Source organism: Equus quagga, chromosome 14 (assembly GCF_021613505.1).
Source record: "Equus quagga isolate Etosha38 chromosome 14, UCLA_HA_Equagga_1.0, whole genome shotgun sequence".
Taxonomy (NCBI): domain Eukaryota; kingdom Metazoa; phylum Chordata; class Mammalia; order Perissodactyla; family Equidae; genus Equus; species Equus quagga.
The window spans coordinates 62,051,217-62,071,213 of NC_060280.1; the positions used below are offsets into that span (position 1 = coordinate 62,051,217).

General features: G+C 49.1%; 1 protein-coding gene across 1 annotated transcript in view; it reads right to left on the minus strand.

Moving 5' to 3' along the window:
• Positions 1 to 7,917, minus strand: part of TMPRSS5 (transmembrane serine protease 5) — an 11,560-nt gene extending 3,643 nt beyond the window's left edge. Inside the window, exons 1-9 of the mRNA XM_046638247.1 lie at positions 7,876 to 7,917; positions 7,214 to 7,337; positions 6,738 to 6,836; positions 6,107 to 6,232; positions 4,884 to 5,019; positions 4,420 to 4,533; positions 3,006 to 3,049; positions 2,029 to 2,191; positions 860 to 1,038 (exon numbers count right to left, since the gene is read on the minus strand). Of these exons, the coding sequence (XP_046494203.1) occupies positions 860 to 1,038; positions 2,029 to 2,191; positions 3,006 to 3,049; positions 4,420 to 4,533; positions 4,884 to 5,019; positions 6,107 to 6,232; positions 6,738 to 6,836; positions 7,214 to 7,337; positions 7,876 to 7,917 (1,027 nt within the window). The remainder of the gene's footprint in view (positions 1 to 859; positions 1,039 to 2,028; positions 2,192 to 3,005; positions 3,050 to 4,419; positions 4,534 to 4,883; positions 5,020 to 6,106; positions 6,233 to 6,737; positions 6,837 to 7,213; positions 7,338 to 7,875) is intronic.
• Between the last annotated feature and the right edge of the window lie 12,080 nt (positions 7,918 to 19,997).

The following is a 19,997-nucleotide window of genomic DNA, read 5'->3' on the forward strand; positions in this document are numbered from 1 at the left end:
GTGCATGAGTGTGTACGGTGTGCGCATGAGAGTGAGCGTGCATGAGTGTGTATGGTGTGCGCATGAGAGTGAGCGTGCATGAGTGTGTACGGTGTGTGCATGAGAGTGAGCGTGCATGAGTGTGTATGGTGTGAGCATATGGTGCATAGGAGTGAGTATGCCTGTGTGCTTGTGTGAGCATCACATGAGTGTGGGTTGTGATGTGTGTGTGAGCGTGAGTGCATGCGTGTGTGTGTGTTTTGTGAGTGCACGTGTTTGTCGGTCAGTGCGCATGTGCGTGTGCCTGTTGAGGAGCTGCCCTTGGGCAGATGCTGTAAAGGAGAAGCCCCCGCCCTGGAGTCGGGGCACCAGGCTCAGGAACCATCTGTGCGTGAACTTGAAGAAAGCCACTGCCCTCAGGAAACCTCAGCATCCTTGTCTGTGTGTACCTGCCTCGTCTACCTGTCAGGGGAGGTATGAGGATTGATCGAAAGAATATTTGGAAAAATGAGAGGAATCTTATTAACTGTAGCATGCCACAAGCTTCCTGGGACCTGGGACCAGCCTGGGAATAGGGTTGGAGCAGCCTGTTGGCAGATGAGCAGCTGCGAAGCTCCGCTTGGGACCTCCAGGCAAATCCCGTCGGCAGCCCAGCTGAGAAAGGGGCCGGCTCTTTAAGCTCTTTGTCCTCAAGAGCATGCAGAAGAGCCGGTGCGGCTTCAGGTCTAGGTGATGCCAAAGTTCAGGACAGTCTGAACTGAATGTTTTCAGGCTTACAGCACTGGGAGGAACTCTAGAGCTCAGCCCCCCTGCCCGACCCGGGCATCTGCTCCTCTCTCAGCACAGCCGACAGCCTGCTCACCCAAGGCCAGCGCCTCACCTGAGAAATCGAGTGGGGTCCGGAGCCGCAGGAGGGCGACGTCATAGTCGTGATTCTGGGCGCTGTAGAGTGGGTGGGGGATGATCCTCTCCACCACAGCCCCCTGGTGTGTCCTGACCATGCTGTGGCTGACCAACCCCGCACGGACCCGCCAGCTGGACAGGCGGGACAGCCTGAAACTGCACATAGGAGTGATGCTGAGCCCGGGGAAGAAAGGGGCAGAAGAAGTTGACGTAAGTGAGGTGGTGGGTGGAGGAAGCTGGCCACAGAGGCTATTAGTGGGGTCCCCATCGCCAGGCTGTAAGTTCCAGAACCATGCCTCTTAGTATCCCCCCCCCACAGCTGGCAAGAGACTGGGCACGCATTAGGTACCTAATAAATGCTCGAGTACTGATGGATAGAGAAGTAAAACATTATGGGTCATCTGCACCCACCACGCCTCTCTCCTGCAAATCCCCTTCCAAGTTCGACTGCGAACATCAAAGGACCTGGTATGATGCCATAACTCTAACCTGAGGCAGAAAAACATGCATCCGTCCCGTCTCTCCACTTAGTATGTGTGATCGTGGGGGAGGCATTTCCCTGCTCCCAGCCTCAGTTTCCCCTTGTAAAATGAAGACTACACTAGCTGCCTTGTCAGCCACCAGAAGAGGGCCAAAGAGCTCACACACTCATCCGTCACTCATTCCTTCACTGCTCCAACCAGTATATATTAAGCATCTACTATATTCCAGAACTGTTCTGGGCCCTGGGGACAAGGCAGGGGGAGAAACAACAAAGGGATTCAGTGCTAAACAAGACTGAGAGTCCCTGCTCCCATGGGGCTTCCAGTCTCAAGGGGAAGGAAGACATTAAACAAACAATGACAAGGAAATGATTTAATTACAGTGGTGATAAACATGAAGAAGTGCAGAGGGCTGTGAGTGTGAAAGCATTTTAAAAACTTAAAAACTAAGCAAATACAAAGAGCCGATATTTGTATGATTACTGCTATTCATGCAGAGCTGTTCTTGCCACTCAACAGGGAGAATTTCACAAACACCACCCACCCACTCAGAGCCGTCATGCGGAGGCAGACAGTTGGACACAGACATTATATACAGGACATACCAACGGCCAAACAGAAAAGACAACGGGGCCTGCTCCTCCCTAGCAGACCCGAGACTTGCCTGTGCATGCAGTGCGCAGCGGTCACCACCCAGTGTGGCGCCAGCACGGAGCCCCCACACGTGTGCCGGGAGCCCAGGGCCACGCTGGCATGCCATGGCCAGCTCCCAGGAGCCACGGCCTGCCCCCCGACTATCCGGGAAGCCAGGGGCCTTGCCCCACACTCTGTGAACAGAGAAGCACCAGTGAGATGGAAAGAAAGAGAGGCAGGTGTCAGCACAGCCCTGACTCTCAGGGAGTGGCCCACTGTGGACAGCTCTCATCTATTACTCCTGGTCCTAAGTAGGAGGGACCGAAAGGTAGGAATGTGGTTACACACCTGCCTGCCCCATCAGGCTGTGAGCTCACAGACTGCGCTTGCGTTATCTGTGGAGCCCTGATACCTAGCAAAATGCCTGTCCCATAGGATGGGTTGAAATGTTGGTGTGTGGATGGATGGGTGAAGGACAGATGAAGAGATGATAGCTGAATAGCATGAAAGGAACTCCACAGACTGTCTCCCATTTGGCCCCTGAGGGGATGCCCAGCCAGCCCACCCAGGAGGCTGCTGGAAAGCTTAAAGAAGCCCAAGCAGGGTGAAGACCCTCTGGACCTGTGCCCATCCCCAGTCCACCACCCTCCTCAGTCTCCTGAAGCTGCTAACCAGTTAATAGCCAATAGGAACTCCACCTTTGCGGATCTCCATAAGAAAGTGGGAGTGCGGGTCAGAGGTCAAGGCAGATAGTGTCAAGTAGTGACGTGAGGAGGTCATCCGCCCAGACCACTGGCTGGTGTGGCGGGATGTGACAGAGGCTTCGACAGGGCTCTGTTCGGGCAGAATTGTGTCTGCACGAAGGGGCCTGGCAGGCAGATGGGCAGGTGGGTAAGGAACCCCACCTCAGGCCCAGCTGAGTGTCTCTATGGGGCTCTTCCACACTCAGGGCAGGGGGGAGACTCCTTTCTCCCACTGCCACCTTCCTGGACCCCAGACATGACTCACCAGAGCATTTGAGGGAAACGATTTGGCCAGAAGTGCAGTTGTCCCTGCAAAACAGAGGTGCCAGCAAGAAGCTGGGCAGGGGCCCACCCGAGGGCATGGAGGAGGAGGGTAGTTGGCGGGGTGGAGACAGAGGGGGGCCTCATGCGTAGCCACAGCCATCTGCTTCCCGCCCCCACCCAAGCCCCTAGGCCCCTCCTCACAACAGGTCTCCAGAACAGCAGGGCACACTCTGCCCAGTCACCCCAGGCCACCAGCAGGACTTCACGGTCCTCGAGGGTTGATTGGGCAGGGCCCCAAGTTACAGATGGAGTATTTATAGGTAAGACAGTCCAGCTGTTCCCACCAAGGGCCCTTGTGTATTTGATGGATGAGGGGATAAGCAAGTGCGTGAGCGAACAAGGCTCGGTGCCCTGTTCTCCTTCCGAGGGTACCCTATCCTCTATCTCAAGCCCTTTGCCCGGACCCCGAATATTCATATCCTTGCTCTCCTCTTCCCTCCTCTTTCTCAGCACAAACCTCAATTCCTTTTGGACCAAAGCCCTCTTCTCTTTCTTTACTCACCTCTTGCCCCCAGCAGTCCAACGTCTGGATCCTCCCAGTTTCATCTAGTTTCCCAAACCCACAGCCCTCCCGGCTCCCCTGGCAGAGTCCATCCCACCTCTACTTCCCTTTGCCCCTTTAGGTATCTAAGACAGGGAAACATTCCAAGCCTCCCCTTCTGCAGCCACATTCCCACGATGGCCCCTCAGAGGACAGCAGCTGCATAGGAGGGGCCTGAGGGGACAGTCCAGACAGGAAAAGTGGTGCAAGGAAGAGAGCAACGATGGGATGCCCAGCCAGCCAGCCCAGGAGGCCGCTAGAAAGCTTGAGGGAGCCCAAGCAGGGCAAAGACCCTCTCTACTTGTGCCCACCCCCAGGATTTGGAGAAGGGCTTGATCCATCCCAGGTCCCTCTTCCCTGGAGTGTCTCCAGGCCCCAAGCTGCTCTTAGCCAGAACAAGTCAACCCTTGCTCTCCTGAGATACCAGCATTATCCAAGTAAACTATGGCAGGGCTGAGACGGCACTTAGTTTGGAGACAGGAGCCTGGTTTCAAGACTTGGTTTGGCTGCTTATTAGTTCTGTGACCTTGGACAAGTCCCTTTATCTCATTGAGCCTCAGTTTCCCCACCTGTAAAATGGGGATAAAAGTACCAGTTCAAATCCTGTGACGATAACAACCAATCCTGCAGTTCTTATGAGGAGCAAATAAGGTAACATATGAAAACTTTGATGGGCAGGGCTCATGTGAAGTAAGTTTGTAATTTCTGATTGGGAAATGATCTTCTTTGTCCTCCTATCTTACATCTCCAAGATTTTTGCTGGACTATTCACCAGGAAGTAAGGGACTCCATTCACCCTCCTCAGAAGCCCTACCTGGGCTGCCACACCTCCTCCAGGAGGCCTCCCAGTCTAGGAGGGAGCTGAGCAAACTCCTGGGAGCTGTTGAGCTTGAGGTCAGACAGGTTCACTCCCTTGTGGTGAGTGAGTCTTGGCAGAAGAGGGGGACAGAATAGGAGGAAATCGGCTTTAAACAGCAGCATGAGAGATGGTGGTCAGTCTTAACTGGAATGTGCATGAGATACTATCCCGGTACAGTGACTGAGCTAGACTTTGACAAGGACCTCTTCTGGGATTTATATATGTTAAAAAGCAGGGATGCTCAAAGGAGAGAAACAGGCTGGGGCGCCATCATGCCCAGAGGCCAGGAGATGGCCAAAATGATCTCTTGCCATTTCCTGAGTACTTTGGTGGTGACAGGCAGATAGAGGTCTCCAATTCCCCTTCTCCCACCCACCAGCCCTCCATGGTCCCCAGGCCCCAGCTCTGGCCCCAGTTACCTGAGGTGCCCCAGGCTGCGGCAGATCCGCACCCCCAGGGCAGAGCTCCAGCCCTCGTGGCAGACCAGGAGCCAGTCTGGCCGGGCCCTCACCTGTACTTGCAGCAAGAAGTCCTCCTTGTTTATTCTGAAAGATACTGAAACCACAGCGTGAAAGCACATCCTATGTATTGCAGGGTGGAGGGGCAGGGTGGGTAGGGGGAGCTGGACCTGGCCACTGTGGGACCTGAAGAAGCCTTAATGATAGCAGCTGGGTCACCCAATGTCAGGCTCCCTGTTCCCCAGCGCGCCAGGCCAGTTCTGAGAACAAAATAACTCCTGTTTGTGCAGGATTTCAGTTTTGTGTTTTAACCAAGTGCTTTTAAACATGCTCCATCACTCCTTGTCCGCCCTATGGGGTGAGGATTACCATCCTCCCGGGAAAACTAATGCACATGAGGTTAAACGGCTTGTATAAAATCACAGAATCTGCAAGTGATGGAGCCAGGACCAAGGCGAGGGCTTCTGATTTCGAATCTTGTGACAATGCTAGTGATGGTTGCCATTTATTGAGAGTCTGCTTTTCCAGACTCGGTACTAAACACTTCTATGTATTAGCTCACTTTATCCTTACAGCTTTATGCAGTAAATATTTTTATCTCCACTTCATAAAGAAGGAAATGGAAACTCAAAGAAGTAACGTACCCAAAGTCCCACGTCTAGCAAAAGGCAGGCCCCAAGCTTTTTCTAATCTGGAACTGATTCTAACCCCAGCCTTGGCGGCATCATATCTTCTGATCCGCAACTCTTACCTGGAGGGGAGAGGACAATGCGAGGTGGGGGAAGAGGCAGACAATGTGGAGTGATGTTCCCAGCCCGCTAGGTGGCCACTGGGCAAAGACTCCTGCTGCTCACACGCTGGGTCCCCACACACACCTGGCTCCTCTTCCTCCACATTGCGGCTCACTCTGCCCCAAATGGCAAGTCACCTGGGCTCCCGGCCCTGCCCCAGCTAGAGATCAAGACAGTCCCCAGGGAGTGCTGAAAGCCCTAAGTCAGAGATCAGCTCTGCAACGCAGGACCATGTCACCACCCTCACAGGAGAGGAGGAGATCCAGATGGATGGCAGTGAACTCATGGCCCTCCATTTTGGTCTTCTTGCCCCCAGCCAGAAGGGGGGATCCCAGAGCTGCAAAGGGAGCCTGGGCTGGGGAGGAGTCTCATAGCCTTGGGGCTGTGGCCCACCTGCTTTGGGAATTGAGGGGAGGAGGGCTTCCTCGCCACCGCTGGCCTCTGAGCAGTTCAAAGTCATCTCCTCATCCTGCGAGTTCCGCGGAACAGGCTGAGAGGCAGCTGGCCACAGATACAGCACTTCAGAGGACAAGGACAAGGAGAGGGTCACAGAGAAGAGGCTGGGGAAGGGAGGAGTTCCCATAGGAGGCAGCCAAGGGGCAGAACGAGATATCTGCAGCAGAGGGAGGCAAAAGCACCCGCCTGGGGTCTCCATCCACCACCCTGCTTTACGCAGGTCTCCAGCTAACATGCAGAGGAGAGGCATAGCTCTCTGTCTGTCTCTCTGTCTCTGTATCTCTCCGACTGGGAAAGATTTCTAGAAGAAGTTTGACTAGGGCCTCCCTGGATCATCCACCCAAGGACTCTACACTTCTCACTGTAGGACTGAAATGTTCTTCCTACATGGACCCTTAATCCCATCTATTGCAATGTCCTCCCTTCTCTTGTTGTCTACCCAGAGTGGATGAGAAATACGCTCATCTCATCTGCCTTTAACACCTGCTCAGCACCTGCTCCTCTCTTCCAGCATCTCCCAGATCCTATTCTTTGTCCCTCCCCAGACAGCTGAAGTCCCAGCACTGACCTAGAAGCCATGAGCCGACACTCGCCCCAGCCAGCAGCCCCAGGGCTCCCAGCACTGCACAGCCACGCCGCCTGGAGCACCAGCGTCTTGACAGAGAGACTGTCAGGGAGGGCAGAGGAGGACCTAGGTGCCCTGTGCCTGCCTGCCAGCCTCACCCCACCCTGAGGCACAACCCCGGGGCTAGGCAGCCACTGAGCTGCAGCAGGAGTTCACCCCACTGTACCTGCCCGCCTCCCCCTGCTCCCTCTGGGTGGGGGCAGCCCCCTGACCACTGAAGCCGCCAGAGCCCCTTCAATCCCCCAAATGGAAACAGAGCAAAAGCATGTCTGGGATAAATAGTGAGGCAGCCTCTCGCCATCCATCAATTGGGGCTGACCCAAGGAGGATCTGGGGAAGAAGAGAATCTGGGGGATATAGGAAGATTATCCCTTCACTGTCCCCACCCTGTCATTCCCCTATGGCTCAGTCTGGCCTACTGGGTTGCTGCTGGGCCTCCGGTCTCCGTAGTGGGTCTCCCAGCTCAGATCTGAAGATCCCGGGCCCTGGGCCCTCCTCTGCATACTGAGCCTCCATGGGGGCTTGGCCGTCCAGCATCAGGCTCTGAGGAAATAGTTGTCAGTCACTCGGGATCCCCCTACCAAGGAGAGAAGCCACAGCCCACTGCAAATCCCCATTCTCTAACCTCAGCCATGCCCTCACTGCTGCTTGCAAGCCTTTATTCATCTTGGGTACCCCCCCCCCAACATGTTCCCTTAGCTGCCCCTCCAGGCCCTCTCTGCTCTCCTGGAGCCCCTGACCCCACCCACCTTACTCACACACAGCCAGGAAGTGTCAGAGCAGAGCCTTGAACCCAGATTGGGCCCTCTCCAAAGACTATGCTCTTCACCACCCCATCACGTTGCCTCCCACAACCTGTGAGGGCATCTGCTGAATCCAGCAATATCCTTCCTGAAGCCTCCAGATCCCACCCTCCTTCATTCTCTCCTATTGAGAGGAAGAAGTGCCCCTCCCCAGTGCACCATCCGTTCATTCATTCATTATTATTTAGCCCAAGTGGGCAGGCCATGATGGGAGATACTGTATGGAGTTCAAGATAAATCAACACGGACCTCCACCACTACCATCTCAAAGAACTTACAGCTGAGTCCTGAAGATAAGTCATGTAAACAAAGCGATACATGTTAAGCGACACAAGAAAAGTTCAGTTACACTACCACTGGCATTCAGAAGGAGAGCTTACTTCTCACTAGGGAGATCAAGAAAGGGTTCTGAGAAGAGGCAGCATCTGAGATAGACCCTCATGGATGAATAAAGTTTGAACTGACATATATGGGTTTTGGTATTGCAGGCAAAGAGGACTGAATAGGCAAAGTCATGAGGGTAAGAATGCATAGAACAGAGTAAGTTAGACGTTTGCCTGAAGTTCATGTGCCATGAAGAAGAGTAATGGAAAATAAGATCTTGGGGAAAACACTGGACTAGCAGTTGAAAGCTAGGTCTACAGCCTACTATGTGAACCTGACAACTCAACATTCTTTCAAACTTCAGTTTTCTCATTTATAAAATAAGAGTGATAACCCCTACTTCCCAAGGAGTAATCTCCCTCCTCCAGTTCTTGTCCCCCTCCATCCATTCTCCATGCCAGAGCAATCTTTCTAAAATGCAAACATGAGCAAGTTAACCTCATCTTTAAAATACTCAATGAGTCTTCATAGCCGTCAGGAGAAATCCAAAGGTCTGTGGCATGGCTCACAAAATCCTCAGTGATCTTGCCCTTCCTCACCTCTCCATCCTTCCCAGCCCGCACTGACTCCCTCCGCAGAGGAACTCAGGGTCATACTGACACACGTGCCAACCTTCAGCACATTTATGCAACCTCACACCACGGAGACTCTGCACCTGTAGTCCCTTCCCCCACGTAGCTGACCCTTCAAGACTCAGCTTAGATGTTGCTTCTCCAGGAAGCTTTCTTCAACCCGTAGAGCCCTTCTCGTGCCCTTGTACTGTGCTCATTTATTTCTCTCTCTCTTTCCTCTCTGCTCTAGGCATCCCAGGGCCTGGTTCAAGGCCTAGCGTGAAGTGAGAATTCAATCAATATACACTGAATGAAAGAATGGAAGGAAGGAAGAAAGGGGGGGAGGAAGGAAGGCAGGCTAAATAAGATGATGTAATTGAAAGGGATCTATAAAGTACAATGCAAATATTAGGTATAATAACAATATTAATAGAAATATGTATAAGCTATGGATCCTTTCTTCAAGGAACTTATAATCCAGTAAAGTAGACAAGACCCCTTAAAGTGGAAGTGACTCCCATTTCCCCCGCAGACCACCTTTCCCTGTCAACACACAGGGTTATGCCCAAAGATCATAAAAACCTGAAACACCGACTCTAAAACATTATTGGCTTAGATGGGATTTTCATGTGTCATGTGGAAGGTTCTTTTCACACTAAAACCCTCCTCATCCTGCCTTTGTGCTCCATCCAACTGGCTTTCCTGATCCTCTGGCTGGGAGAAGGAAGGCCTTTGTCAGACTCACCTTGCTCAGTCACCTCTAAATCGCCCTGAAAATCACTCTACCAGACGTGTGAGCACCTAAGCTGGCTCAGGTCACAAATCAGGCAGCAGCCCAACCTTCCTTATGGAGCAAGACACCACTCCTACTTCCCATCTCCTACACCAATCACAGCCCTTGGGTCTGTAGGGCTGGACCTCCCACCACCAGAAGGCCTTTCTTCTCCACCAGAAACAGGGGTCATGGCTTGCACCCAACCATACGCACTCCTTCTTGTGCCTAGAAGTGAGACTCATAGGGCAGGGACAGTAAGACTGAAGACTAGCAGAACTGAGAGAGCCAGGCAAGCACCCCGAAGAAAACAGAGAAGTGGCTACTGGGGTGAGGTGTTGGTTTCTTCTCTGGGGATATGGTTTCTCTTGAGCTGGTGTCCCTCTGAGCAGAGAGGCAGAACTTGGTCTTGAGAGAATTCCAGGGCATGCCCAGCCTTTCCTCCTGTCTCAGTAGCAAGGGAGCTTGGCTTCAGGTTCAGCCACTGGACAAACTGGCCCCACCTCAGGTGCCGCCCCACCTCAAAACCCACCTGTCCAAGCTCATGTGGTAGCCTGGAAAAATGGTCTTTAATGGTATAGGATCTCTTGGTCCTTCTTTTGAGCAAGATTTCAATGTAATAATGATTTGTTCAGCACTCCCCATGTGCAAAGTATGTGGAGGGAAGAGAGGAAAATAAAAAACAATCCCTGGGGGGAAAACCAAGAGGTTGGCCACACAGGGCCGCCCCCTAGGATCTAGCCCCTGCACCAGAGCTGCCAGAGGAGCTCTTTCCACCAGCTTAGAATCCCAAGGGCAGTGGGGAGAGAGAGGCTAGATCGGGATGGCACAGAGATGTAGCCTTACCGTGTGGATCAGTGGCACCGACGTGAAGCCTTAGGGTCTGCTGGACAGGGTTCTGCTCCTGTTCTTGGATCAGCATTGATGAAATAGCCCAGCCAGCTTGGCTGTAGGGTGAGCTCTCCCTAGTTCACACACGGCTCCTCCCCTTCATTCCCCCTAGACACACACACACACACACACACACACACACACACGTGCGCACTCCAGAGAGACAATGAACTCTGCTCAGAAACCATGAATAGACCCCTTGTTACACGAAAGGGGGCCAAGGGCTGGGCTGGGCTGGGTGGGCAGCCTCAGCCCCTCCCATATGCTAACTGGATGCTTAGAAACAGAGAAAAAGGTTATGAGGAGGAGGGGAGGCCAGCTACTGTTGCTTAGCAACCAGATCCCTTGTGCCAAAAAGTGTGCCCCATGCACGCTAGCAGAATTCTCCCTTCCCGCTGACAGGGCTGTATTGGAGACACTGATATTAACATTTGTTGAAATGTTCTGAGCCCTCTGGATTACATCTCATCTTTGTATGGGTTGGCTTTCCCAGCAGTCTGGGGCTGTCACCATGTTGGAATTGGGATGATGATGAGGGATCTTTGTCATCTCTCTCCTCAGGGCTGCACCTGTCTCCCCAGTGCCAGGGAAACGGGGCCTCTCCATCAGGCTGCCCTGGGGCCTGGTTCCTACAGCAGCACTCAGTGATATGTTGCTTCAAAGCACGAGGTAGCCCAGCTGAGCCCGGGATGGGCTGAACACACCTGGGAGCCACATCTCTTTAGTCAAGGAGGCAGAACAGGTCCCAGGGAGGGGAAAGCCTGGTATGGCTCCCCCTTTTCCAAATGCCTCTTATAGATCCCCCCAAAGGGACAGTTACGAATATGGGCTTTAGTCAGGCCTTCCTCCAACCCCAGCTCTGCCACTTCCTTTACACAGCATCACCTGTAAAGTTAGTATAATAGTACCTACCTCATATGGTTGATGATGGAATTAAATGAGATATTAAATACAGACCTCTTAGCCTGGTATCTAGCACAGACTGTTTTCAGTAAGTATTAGCTGCTATTATTATTATTATCATCGTTATTATTACTGTTTAACCTCACACACATTATTTGTACCTTTTGCTTCCTATTTTCCTCATACATTCAGTGTGTCAACTCTGAGCATATGGTCATCACAAAGAGCTCTGCACATCCAGTACAATGAAGAGACAGAGGTCCGCCAGGAGTCACAGAAGCAGCAGGAGAGAGATGGTGCCAGAGGCTGAAAGTCCCCTGGCTAGGCTCTGAGGGCTCCTAGAATAATTACTGTGTGTCAGGACTGAACCTGGCCATGGGGAATGAATAAATCACAAGCCAGAAACTTGGAGGCCAAGAGGGGAGACAGGAGCAGATGTAAATAATGGTTATTTGTGAAAAGTGAAATAGCAGAGGCATGAACACAGAGGTGGAGGAGAATGAAGAAGTAGCTGGCTCCTTTGCCCAGAGGACCCAGAGAAGTCTTCACAAGAAAGGAGACATTGGAGCTGAGTTTTGAGAAATGAGAAGGCAATCACACAGAAGGGCATTTCAAACACATTACAGGTGATGTCAGTGAAAATAGCAGAGTAAAGACCTCCTAAAATTCTCTCCTCCATAACACCAATGAGAAAACTGGCAAAAAATTGTCAGAATCAACTTTTTCAGAACTCCAGAAATTAACCCACGGCTTACAGCAATATGAGAAGTGTCTATTCAAAAAAGATGACAGACCACAGCTGACGTCATACTCAATGGTGAAACGCTGAAAGCTTTTCCTTTAAGACCAGGAACAAAAGGATGCTCACTCTTGTCACTTTTATTCAACATAGTATTGGAAGTCCTAGCCAGAGTAATTAAGCAAGAAAAAGGAATAAAAGTCATCCACATTGGAAAGGAAGAAGTAAAACTGTCACTATTTGCTGATAACATGGTATTATATGTAGAAAACCCTAAACACACGACCAAAAAACTGTTAGAATTAATAAACAAATTTCATAAATTTTCAGGATACAAAATCAATATACAAAAATCTGTTGCATTTCTATACACTAGTAACAAACTATCAAGAAAGAGAAATTAAGAAAACAATCTCATTTACAATTGCATCCAAAAATAATAAAATGCCTAGGAATAAATTTAACCAAATAGTGAAAGACTTGAACATGAAAACTATAAGACATTGTTGAAAGAAATTAAAGACACAAATACATGGAAAGATATTCCATGCTCATGGATTGGAAGAATTAACCTTGATAAAATGTCCGTACTATCCCAAGCAATCTACAGAGTCACTGCAATCTCTATCAGATTCAAAGGCATTTTCACAGAAATAGAACAACCAATCCTAAAATTTGAATGAAACCACAAAAGCATAACCAAAGCAACCTTGAGAAAGAAAAACAAAGTCAGAGGCATCACGTTCCCTGATTTCAAACTACATTACAAAGCTATAGTGACCAAAACAGTATGGTATTGGCACAAAAACAGACACATAGATCAATGGAACAGAATAGAGAGCATAAATAAACCCATGGTCAATTAATTTACGACAAAGGAGCCAAGAATATACAATGAAGAAAGGATAGTCTTTTCAATAAATGGTCCTGGGAAAACTGGACAGCCACATGCACTGGACCCTTATCATACACCATGCACAAGGATCAACTCAAAATGGATTAAAGACTTATATTTAAGACATGAAACCGTAAAACTCCTAGAAGACAACATAGGGGGTAAGCTCTTTGACGTTGGTCTTGGCGATGATTTTTTGGATTTGATGCCAAAAGCAAAGGCAACAAAAGCAAAAATAAACAAGTAGGACTACATAAAACCAGAAATCTTCTCCACAGCAAAGGAAACCATCAACAAAATGAAATGGGAACATACGTAAAGGGAGAGAATATTTGCAAATCATATATCTGATAAGGGGTTAATATGCAAAATATATGAAGAACTCATACAACTCAATAGCCAAAAAAACCCCAATCTGATTAAAAAATGGGTAGAGGAGGGGCCAGCCCAGTGGCATAGAGGTTAAGTTTGTACGCTCTGCCTGGGCGGCTAGGGGTTCATGGGTTCAGATCCTGGGCACAGACCTAGTACCACTCATCAAGCCATGCTGTGGGAGCATCCCACATAAAATAGAGGAAGACTGGCACAGATGTTAGCTCAGCAACAAGCTTCCTCACAAAAAAAGAAGAAAAAAATGGGCAGAGGATCTGAACAGATATTTTTCCAAAATGGGCAGAGAATCTGAATAGACATTTTTCCAAAGAAGACATACAGATGGCCAGAAGGTACATGAAAAAGTGTTCAGCATCACTAATTATCAGGGAAATGCAAATCAAAACCACAGTGAGATATCACCTAACACCTATTAGAATGTCAGACATCAAAAAGACAAGAGATAACAAGGATTGGTGAGGTTTTGGAGAAAGGGGACTGACGGTAGGAATGTCAATTGGTGCAGCCACTATGGAAAGCAGTATGGAGGTTCCTCAAAAAATTAAAAACAAAACTACCATATGATTCAGCAATCTCACTTCTTGGTACACATCCAAAGGAAATGAAAACAGGATCTCAAAAATATATCTGCACTCCCATGTTCATTGCAGCGTTTTTCACAATAGCCAAGATACGGAAACACACTCAATGTCTGTCAACGGATGGATAACGAAGATGTGGTACAATATACAAGGGAACATTATTCAGCCATGAGAAAGAAGAAGATAAATTGCACCTACAATATCCCCAGGTCCCCTAAACAATGCCATTTGCCACAACATGAATGGACCTTGAGGGCATTATGCTAAGAAAAATAAGCCAGACAGAGAAAGACAAACACTGCATGATATCACTATATGTGGGATCTAAAAGAAAAGTCAAACTCAGAAACAGAGAGTAGAAAAGTGGTTACCAAGGGGTTGGGGGGTGGGGGAAATATGGAGAGGTTGGTAGAAGGGCACAAACCTTCTGTTATAAATAAGATTTGAGCATCTTAGTCATCTTGTAACTCGCATAAGTTATAACATGGTGACTATAGTTTATAACACTGTAATGCGTAATTGAAATGTGCTAAGAGAATAGAACTTAAATATTCTCACCAAAAAAAAAAAAAGCCAAATATGTGAGGTGATGAATGTGTTAATGAATTAGATGGAAGGAATCCTTTCACAATGTGTATAGATAGCGAATCATCACTAAGTACACTTTAAATATCTTACAATTTCATTTGTCAATTATACCTTAATACACCTGATTTTAAAAAAGATTGGGCTCTAGATTAAACTGAGGCTGGCCCCTTTCTGGACATCTTTCTCTGCCTGGCTATCCAAGAAGTCTCTCTCTCTTCCCTTTCTCTCTGCTATGCCTTCCATCCCAGATGAGCTATTCTGGGTTGCCCTGGTCATTTCTCCGGTTTGGACAGAATACCAACCTCTAAAGTGAGGTAGCGGGAGTCTAGGGTGCAAAATTTAAGGAGGTAGTCACTAGCAAGAGGAGTGTTGGCCCTTAAATACCCTAAGAGTGATGCCTTCTGAAATTTTGTGCCCTGGAGTGTCCTATGTGAAAACAACTGAAGCATAACCCCTCTGAATGAGGGCCCTGGGATCTGTATTTTTACCCTGGTGATTCAGAAGTAGCCTTACCCTAGTCCTGGTCCTGTTCCCCCGCCTCCTCCCCACTGATGACTCCCTGACTCTCCGGGACCACATCTATGGATGAGCCTGGACTTATGAACCTTGAAATTCTTGCTTTCTCTCCTCCTTCAGTCACTACTCTCAAAAACAACAAGAGCCTTTCTCAACTGTCCAGATGGGCTCTGGCACCTTCAGGCAGATCCCACTCTTGTCTTTCTCCTCTACCCAGGAGAGAGACCATTGAATCTACCATCTCTCCTATCAGAGAAGAAAACTGAGATTCTGAAAGGTGAATATGCCACAGGATGGTGGAGGCCATCCAAGCCCAGGTCTCCTGACCTCTGGTCCAGGATCTTCCCCTACTCCCGCCACACACTCATGCCTCATGCGTCATGTAGCCACTAAACAGGCAGACTCAGAGTGAAGAAATTTCACCTGTGGACCACAGCTATGGCCTGTGCCCAAGGAGTGCCATCATGCTTGAGATCTTCCCTTCCCATCTGCCAGTGGATGACAGCTTCAGCCCTTGTTTATGGACTTAAGTCCGTCAGTGATCTTCTCTCCCTGACTGTCTGTCCTACAGATTTGAGACTTGCTTAGACAGCCCTTATAATCATTCTTTCTTTATCTCCTGGAAAGGGAAAAGCTGGTGCTCCAGGTGGAGGTGATGAAAGCACGCATGCGTGAGATGCAGGACAGCTCTGTACATCCCCCTCCGTCCCATCCCATTCACTGCTTTGACTTTGTCTCTATCAACAATGCACCCCTCATTCTCATCTAGTCTCTCTCTGTAGCATGGTCCATCTGCACCTACAATATCCCCAGATCCCCCAAACAACCCCCATCCCCTCCAAGTTTGGTTCGATTGTCCTACTGGGGTTGGTTCAAGCCACCAAACCCTCTACTGCCATCCTATAGCCTAATCAGGCCCAGCCACATACCTCTTCCCATCCAGCCCTCTGCAGAGTGGTTTCTCAATGAAGAAGTGAATGATTCTTAAATCTAATAAGAGAGAAGCTTTAATGAGTGAAAAGTGGGAAAATGCTAGATCCACTTAACTTATTCCAGACCATTACTGCATATTAATAGGCAGTGAAGAAACCCCAAGTGTCTGCTGCCATTTTGCTTGCTTTGAATACAAAGAAATGGATAAAAGTGAATTTAGAAGGAAAAGAAAAGCTGTGTGGTCTCATATGATAATCAGCTGCTTATTCATTAGCATATTGCCTTCCGAGCACTCTCTTCTGTCTCGTTATTCCGGCCAAAGTCTAGAATAGGGTTGCCTAAGCAAGTGGGGAAGGCCAGCTCATCAGAAGGGTCCTGAAGGGCCTGGAGGTGGTTTCCTCTCCATCTTCTCTGCTCACTTCCCCTTCGTCTCCCCAGCAAGACCCCGCTGGCAAGAAGTTTGACCTTTCCTTGGCAAACAGAAATCTTGAATATCTTGGGGTCATCTTTGCCTGCTCCCAACACCTCACCTTCCATCCAGCCATTCAAATTGGATCTCTCTCAATTCTACCCCTCCTTCCAGCCCTACAGCTACCACCCTAACCATCTACCAGCATCTTCCCCAGAGTTCCTATAACAGCCGCCTAACTGATCTCCTGCCTCCAGTCTATTCCATTCTGATCAGTCTGTACCTTCACTCCTTTTAAGCAAATCCGGACTCTCAACTATCAATATGGAAGGCTAAAATAAATGAAAACATCTTTCTCTTTTCCACCCTGCTGTCAAAGTAACATTTCCTAGAGCAAATCTAAATATATTAACAACCTTCCATGGCTCTCCATAGCCCCCATAATAAAAGCTTTCAAGGGAGCTTTTCATTTGCTCATTCATTCATTCAGCAAGTGTTTGTTGATTCCTACCAAATGCGAGGCACTGTTCTAGACTCTGGAGTTAACAATCAAAGCAGGCAGAGCCCCTGCCCTCCAGGAGCTTATAGTCTAGCTTCATCAAACCAACAATTAGAATGCAGTGTCTGATGGGTGAAGAACAGAGTATGATAAGAGCACCTAACTTGCACTCAGGGTGTCCTAAGAATGGCACAGGTGCTTCTTTCCAAGTTTACCCAACACACTTTCCTAGCCTCATCTTTTTTCCTCCCCTTTAACCTCCCTCCCATAAGCCAGTCACTAGTTGTTCCTAGAATATCCCCAGAAGAAACCACTGCACCTTTGTCTATGCTGTTCCCTATTCCTGAAATACCCTTCTTCCTTTAACTAATTACTTTAGTCCAGCGGTCAGCCAATATATATTTATTGAGTGTGTGCTATGTGCCAGGCACTGTGCAAATACTGAAGGTACAGTGCCCAGCAAAACCGGACACAATCCCTGCCCTAAAGAGCTTACCATTTAGTGGGAGGAGACACATGTAAATCAAGGGACCACACAAGTGCATATTTATAGTTTGGAAAAAGTGCAGGGAGAGACACGTCCGAGGTGCGAATGTGAGCACAGAACAGAGATAGGACTGAGTCTGAAGACTCAGGAAAGACTTCTCTAAGGAAGGGATGATTCCACTGGGATCTGGGAGGAGCGAGAGCTCTCCAGACAAAGGCAAGAGGCAAATTCCTGTGGCAGGGGAGAGTGTCGTGCCCCCGAAGGACTGAAAGGAGCCCCATTGGGAGAGGGAAGAGGAGATGCTGTGAGCAGAGGCTGGATCATCAGTGAGTGCACCAGATTAGGCGAAGCCTTTAGAGCCAAGGTTAAGACCAGTCCCTATCCCCAGAGCAATGGCAACCATGTTTAAAAAACAGCCTAGGGCCACAACCAGCTCACCACCATGCTTTTAAGACCCAAGTTAAAGGTCCCTCCACCTTCCCCCGCACCCTGGCAGCCCCGCACTGGATAGCCCCCTCTAATAGTGCAGGTGCCACGAGCCAGGGGGACACAGTCAGGGCTAAGTCAGGGGACGTCCTCAAGAGCAGGGACCCCGTCCTCTTCATCTTTGTACTTTCAGCTGCACACAGTGTCTGCCATGTGGTAAGTGCTCAGCAACATTTTGTTGAATCAGTCTATCGGTCCACACGTGCAGCTGCCAGTCTATTTTATTTCCTCCCCTCCACCATCCTGCCCGGTCTGGAAACTTCCATACTACTGCCTTAGTTCAGACTCCTATCATAGCCTGCCTTCCAAACACTCACCCTGCCTCCCTTCTCTCGCACACAATCCATCCTCCATGTGGCTGCCAGGGTCCCTCCCTAAACACAGGACAGACCAGGCCACTCTGCCCCTTGTACAGACCTTCGCTGGCTCCCCACTGCCCCAGGATCAAATTCAAATTCTTTAGGCTAATTATTCAATGCACTTCATGATCTAGTCTCAAACTAATCTTTTTGGCCTCATGTTTCATTGCATCTTTCCTTCCCTGTACCCTATATTCCAACTACAATCAGAGTTCTAGAACGTTCCTCAAGTAGACCACCACTCCCACTCCTACACCTTTGTTTCGGCTGTGCTCTCAGCCTAGAATGTCTTTCCCTCGTGTTTTCCTAATCAGAAAACCACCGGTGCTTCAAGATGCAGCTCAACTGCCAACCCATCCCAAAACTTTTCGCCTAACATCACAAATCCAGAATTAGTGGTGTCTTTTTGTATAGATACATTTATTCCTAGCACCTTGCCCAGTAACTGGCACATCAGAGTCCTCAAATTTAAAAAAAACAAATTGCCCCCATTCTGCGCCTGCCCTGCACTCTCCCTGCATCAGCCCCTATGGCAGCCACAAAGAGTGGGAGGGATGGGCTGAGCAGCTCTCTCCTCCCTTCGTGGGAGCCTGCATTCCCAGGAGGAAAGGGGAACAAGGCCGCCCTTGTTCAAATATTCAGACAAAAATGACCCAAGTTGTATTCTAGGAAATTATTTCTAAGCCTACAGAGAACCATCCATTGTTTCTGGACTATTTCTCAAGCTCAGACATAAAATATGAAGTTTATAATTTACCAACTATAAACAAAAGTGCGCCCCAAATTACTCATTTTGTTAAGCAACTACTTTTTTTTAATTTGCTTGAAAGTCATTTACTTTGGGAGTCATTCAAATTTAAATCTGAAGATGTAAGATAATGAAATTACTCAGACAAACATGGACTATGAGAGGAATTCCCCACATGGTGAGTCAGTGGTGTCACTATCGGACACAAAGGGTGTTTTTCATCTGTTTTAATTAAGACACAAAGGAGTAGTAAAAAATATCCATCATGTGGTTGATTAAAAATAGCTTTCGAAACATCTGCTCTAGGTCAGCAATAGCTGTCTAACACCTTAAGTCAATGTTTAACGACTGACATGACTAAAACCTTCCTGACTCAGAGAAGACAAGTCACTCTCTCCGTTGCAACCTTCTTTGATACCCACTTTGTCACCTACTGGTCTTTCCCCTCTTCTCCAAGACCGGCTTTCATCAATCATCTGAAGCCCATCACTGCCTGACCTCAGCTCTCTAGGAATTCACAGCCCAACTCAGACACACACACGAACGCAGAGACCACAAAATGACCCCAGCAACATGTCATACGGTAAATACCACAGAAGCAAAATCAGAGTTTTCTTCATTTTCATAACCGCTTATGCCAGGGCAGCTCCTTTGAAGTGCGTTCTGTCTTCACGACCATCCTGGGAGGTGAGCAAGGCGGGGATTTCTATCTCCATTTGATTAGTGAGCACACTGAGAGCAGAGGGGCTAGATGGTTTGCCCAAGTTCACACTGCTGGGCCAGGGGACGGGGGCTAAAAGAAAATCCAGGCCTTCTAACCTTAAATCCAGAGCTCCCCGCTGTCCAGGGCTGCCTCCCACAGACCTGGGAGGACAGGCAGGAGACTTAGCAGGTTGGGGCCCCTTGGAGTGAGAGGCAGGGCCGGGACCGGGTCTGGACTGGGGAGACAGGAAGTGGTTTGAGGAACCACTACAGTTTGGATCGTGGGGCAGAAGCAGCCGACGAACCCGAGGAGAGAGCTGACTTGATAGGTGGCAAGACGAGGAAAGAGGGGAATGAAACTGCAGGGCCTTGACTTTTCCTCTGGTTCCCATCTAATTTTAGAAGACACAGCCAGGGTAGAAAATCCCAAATCCCACTTAAGCTTCCCTCTCTTTTCCTCCCAGAACAGAAGCGAAGTTCCCAGGGCCCGGGCTCCTTCAGTGACACCGGGGATCCGCAGTAAGCCCTGCCAGCCTCGCCTCTGCTCTCTGCTGGTCTGTGAAC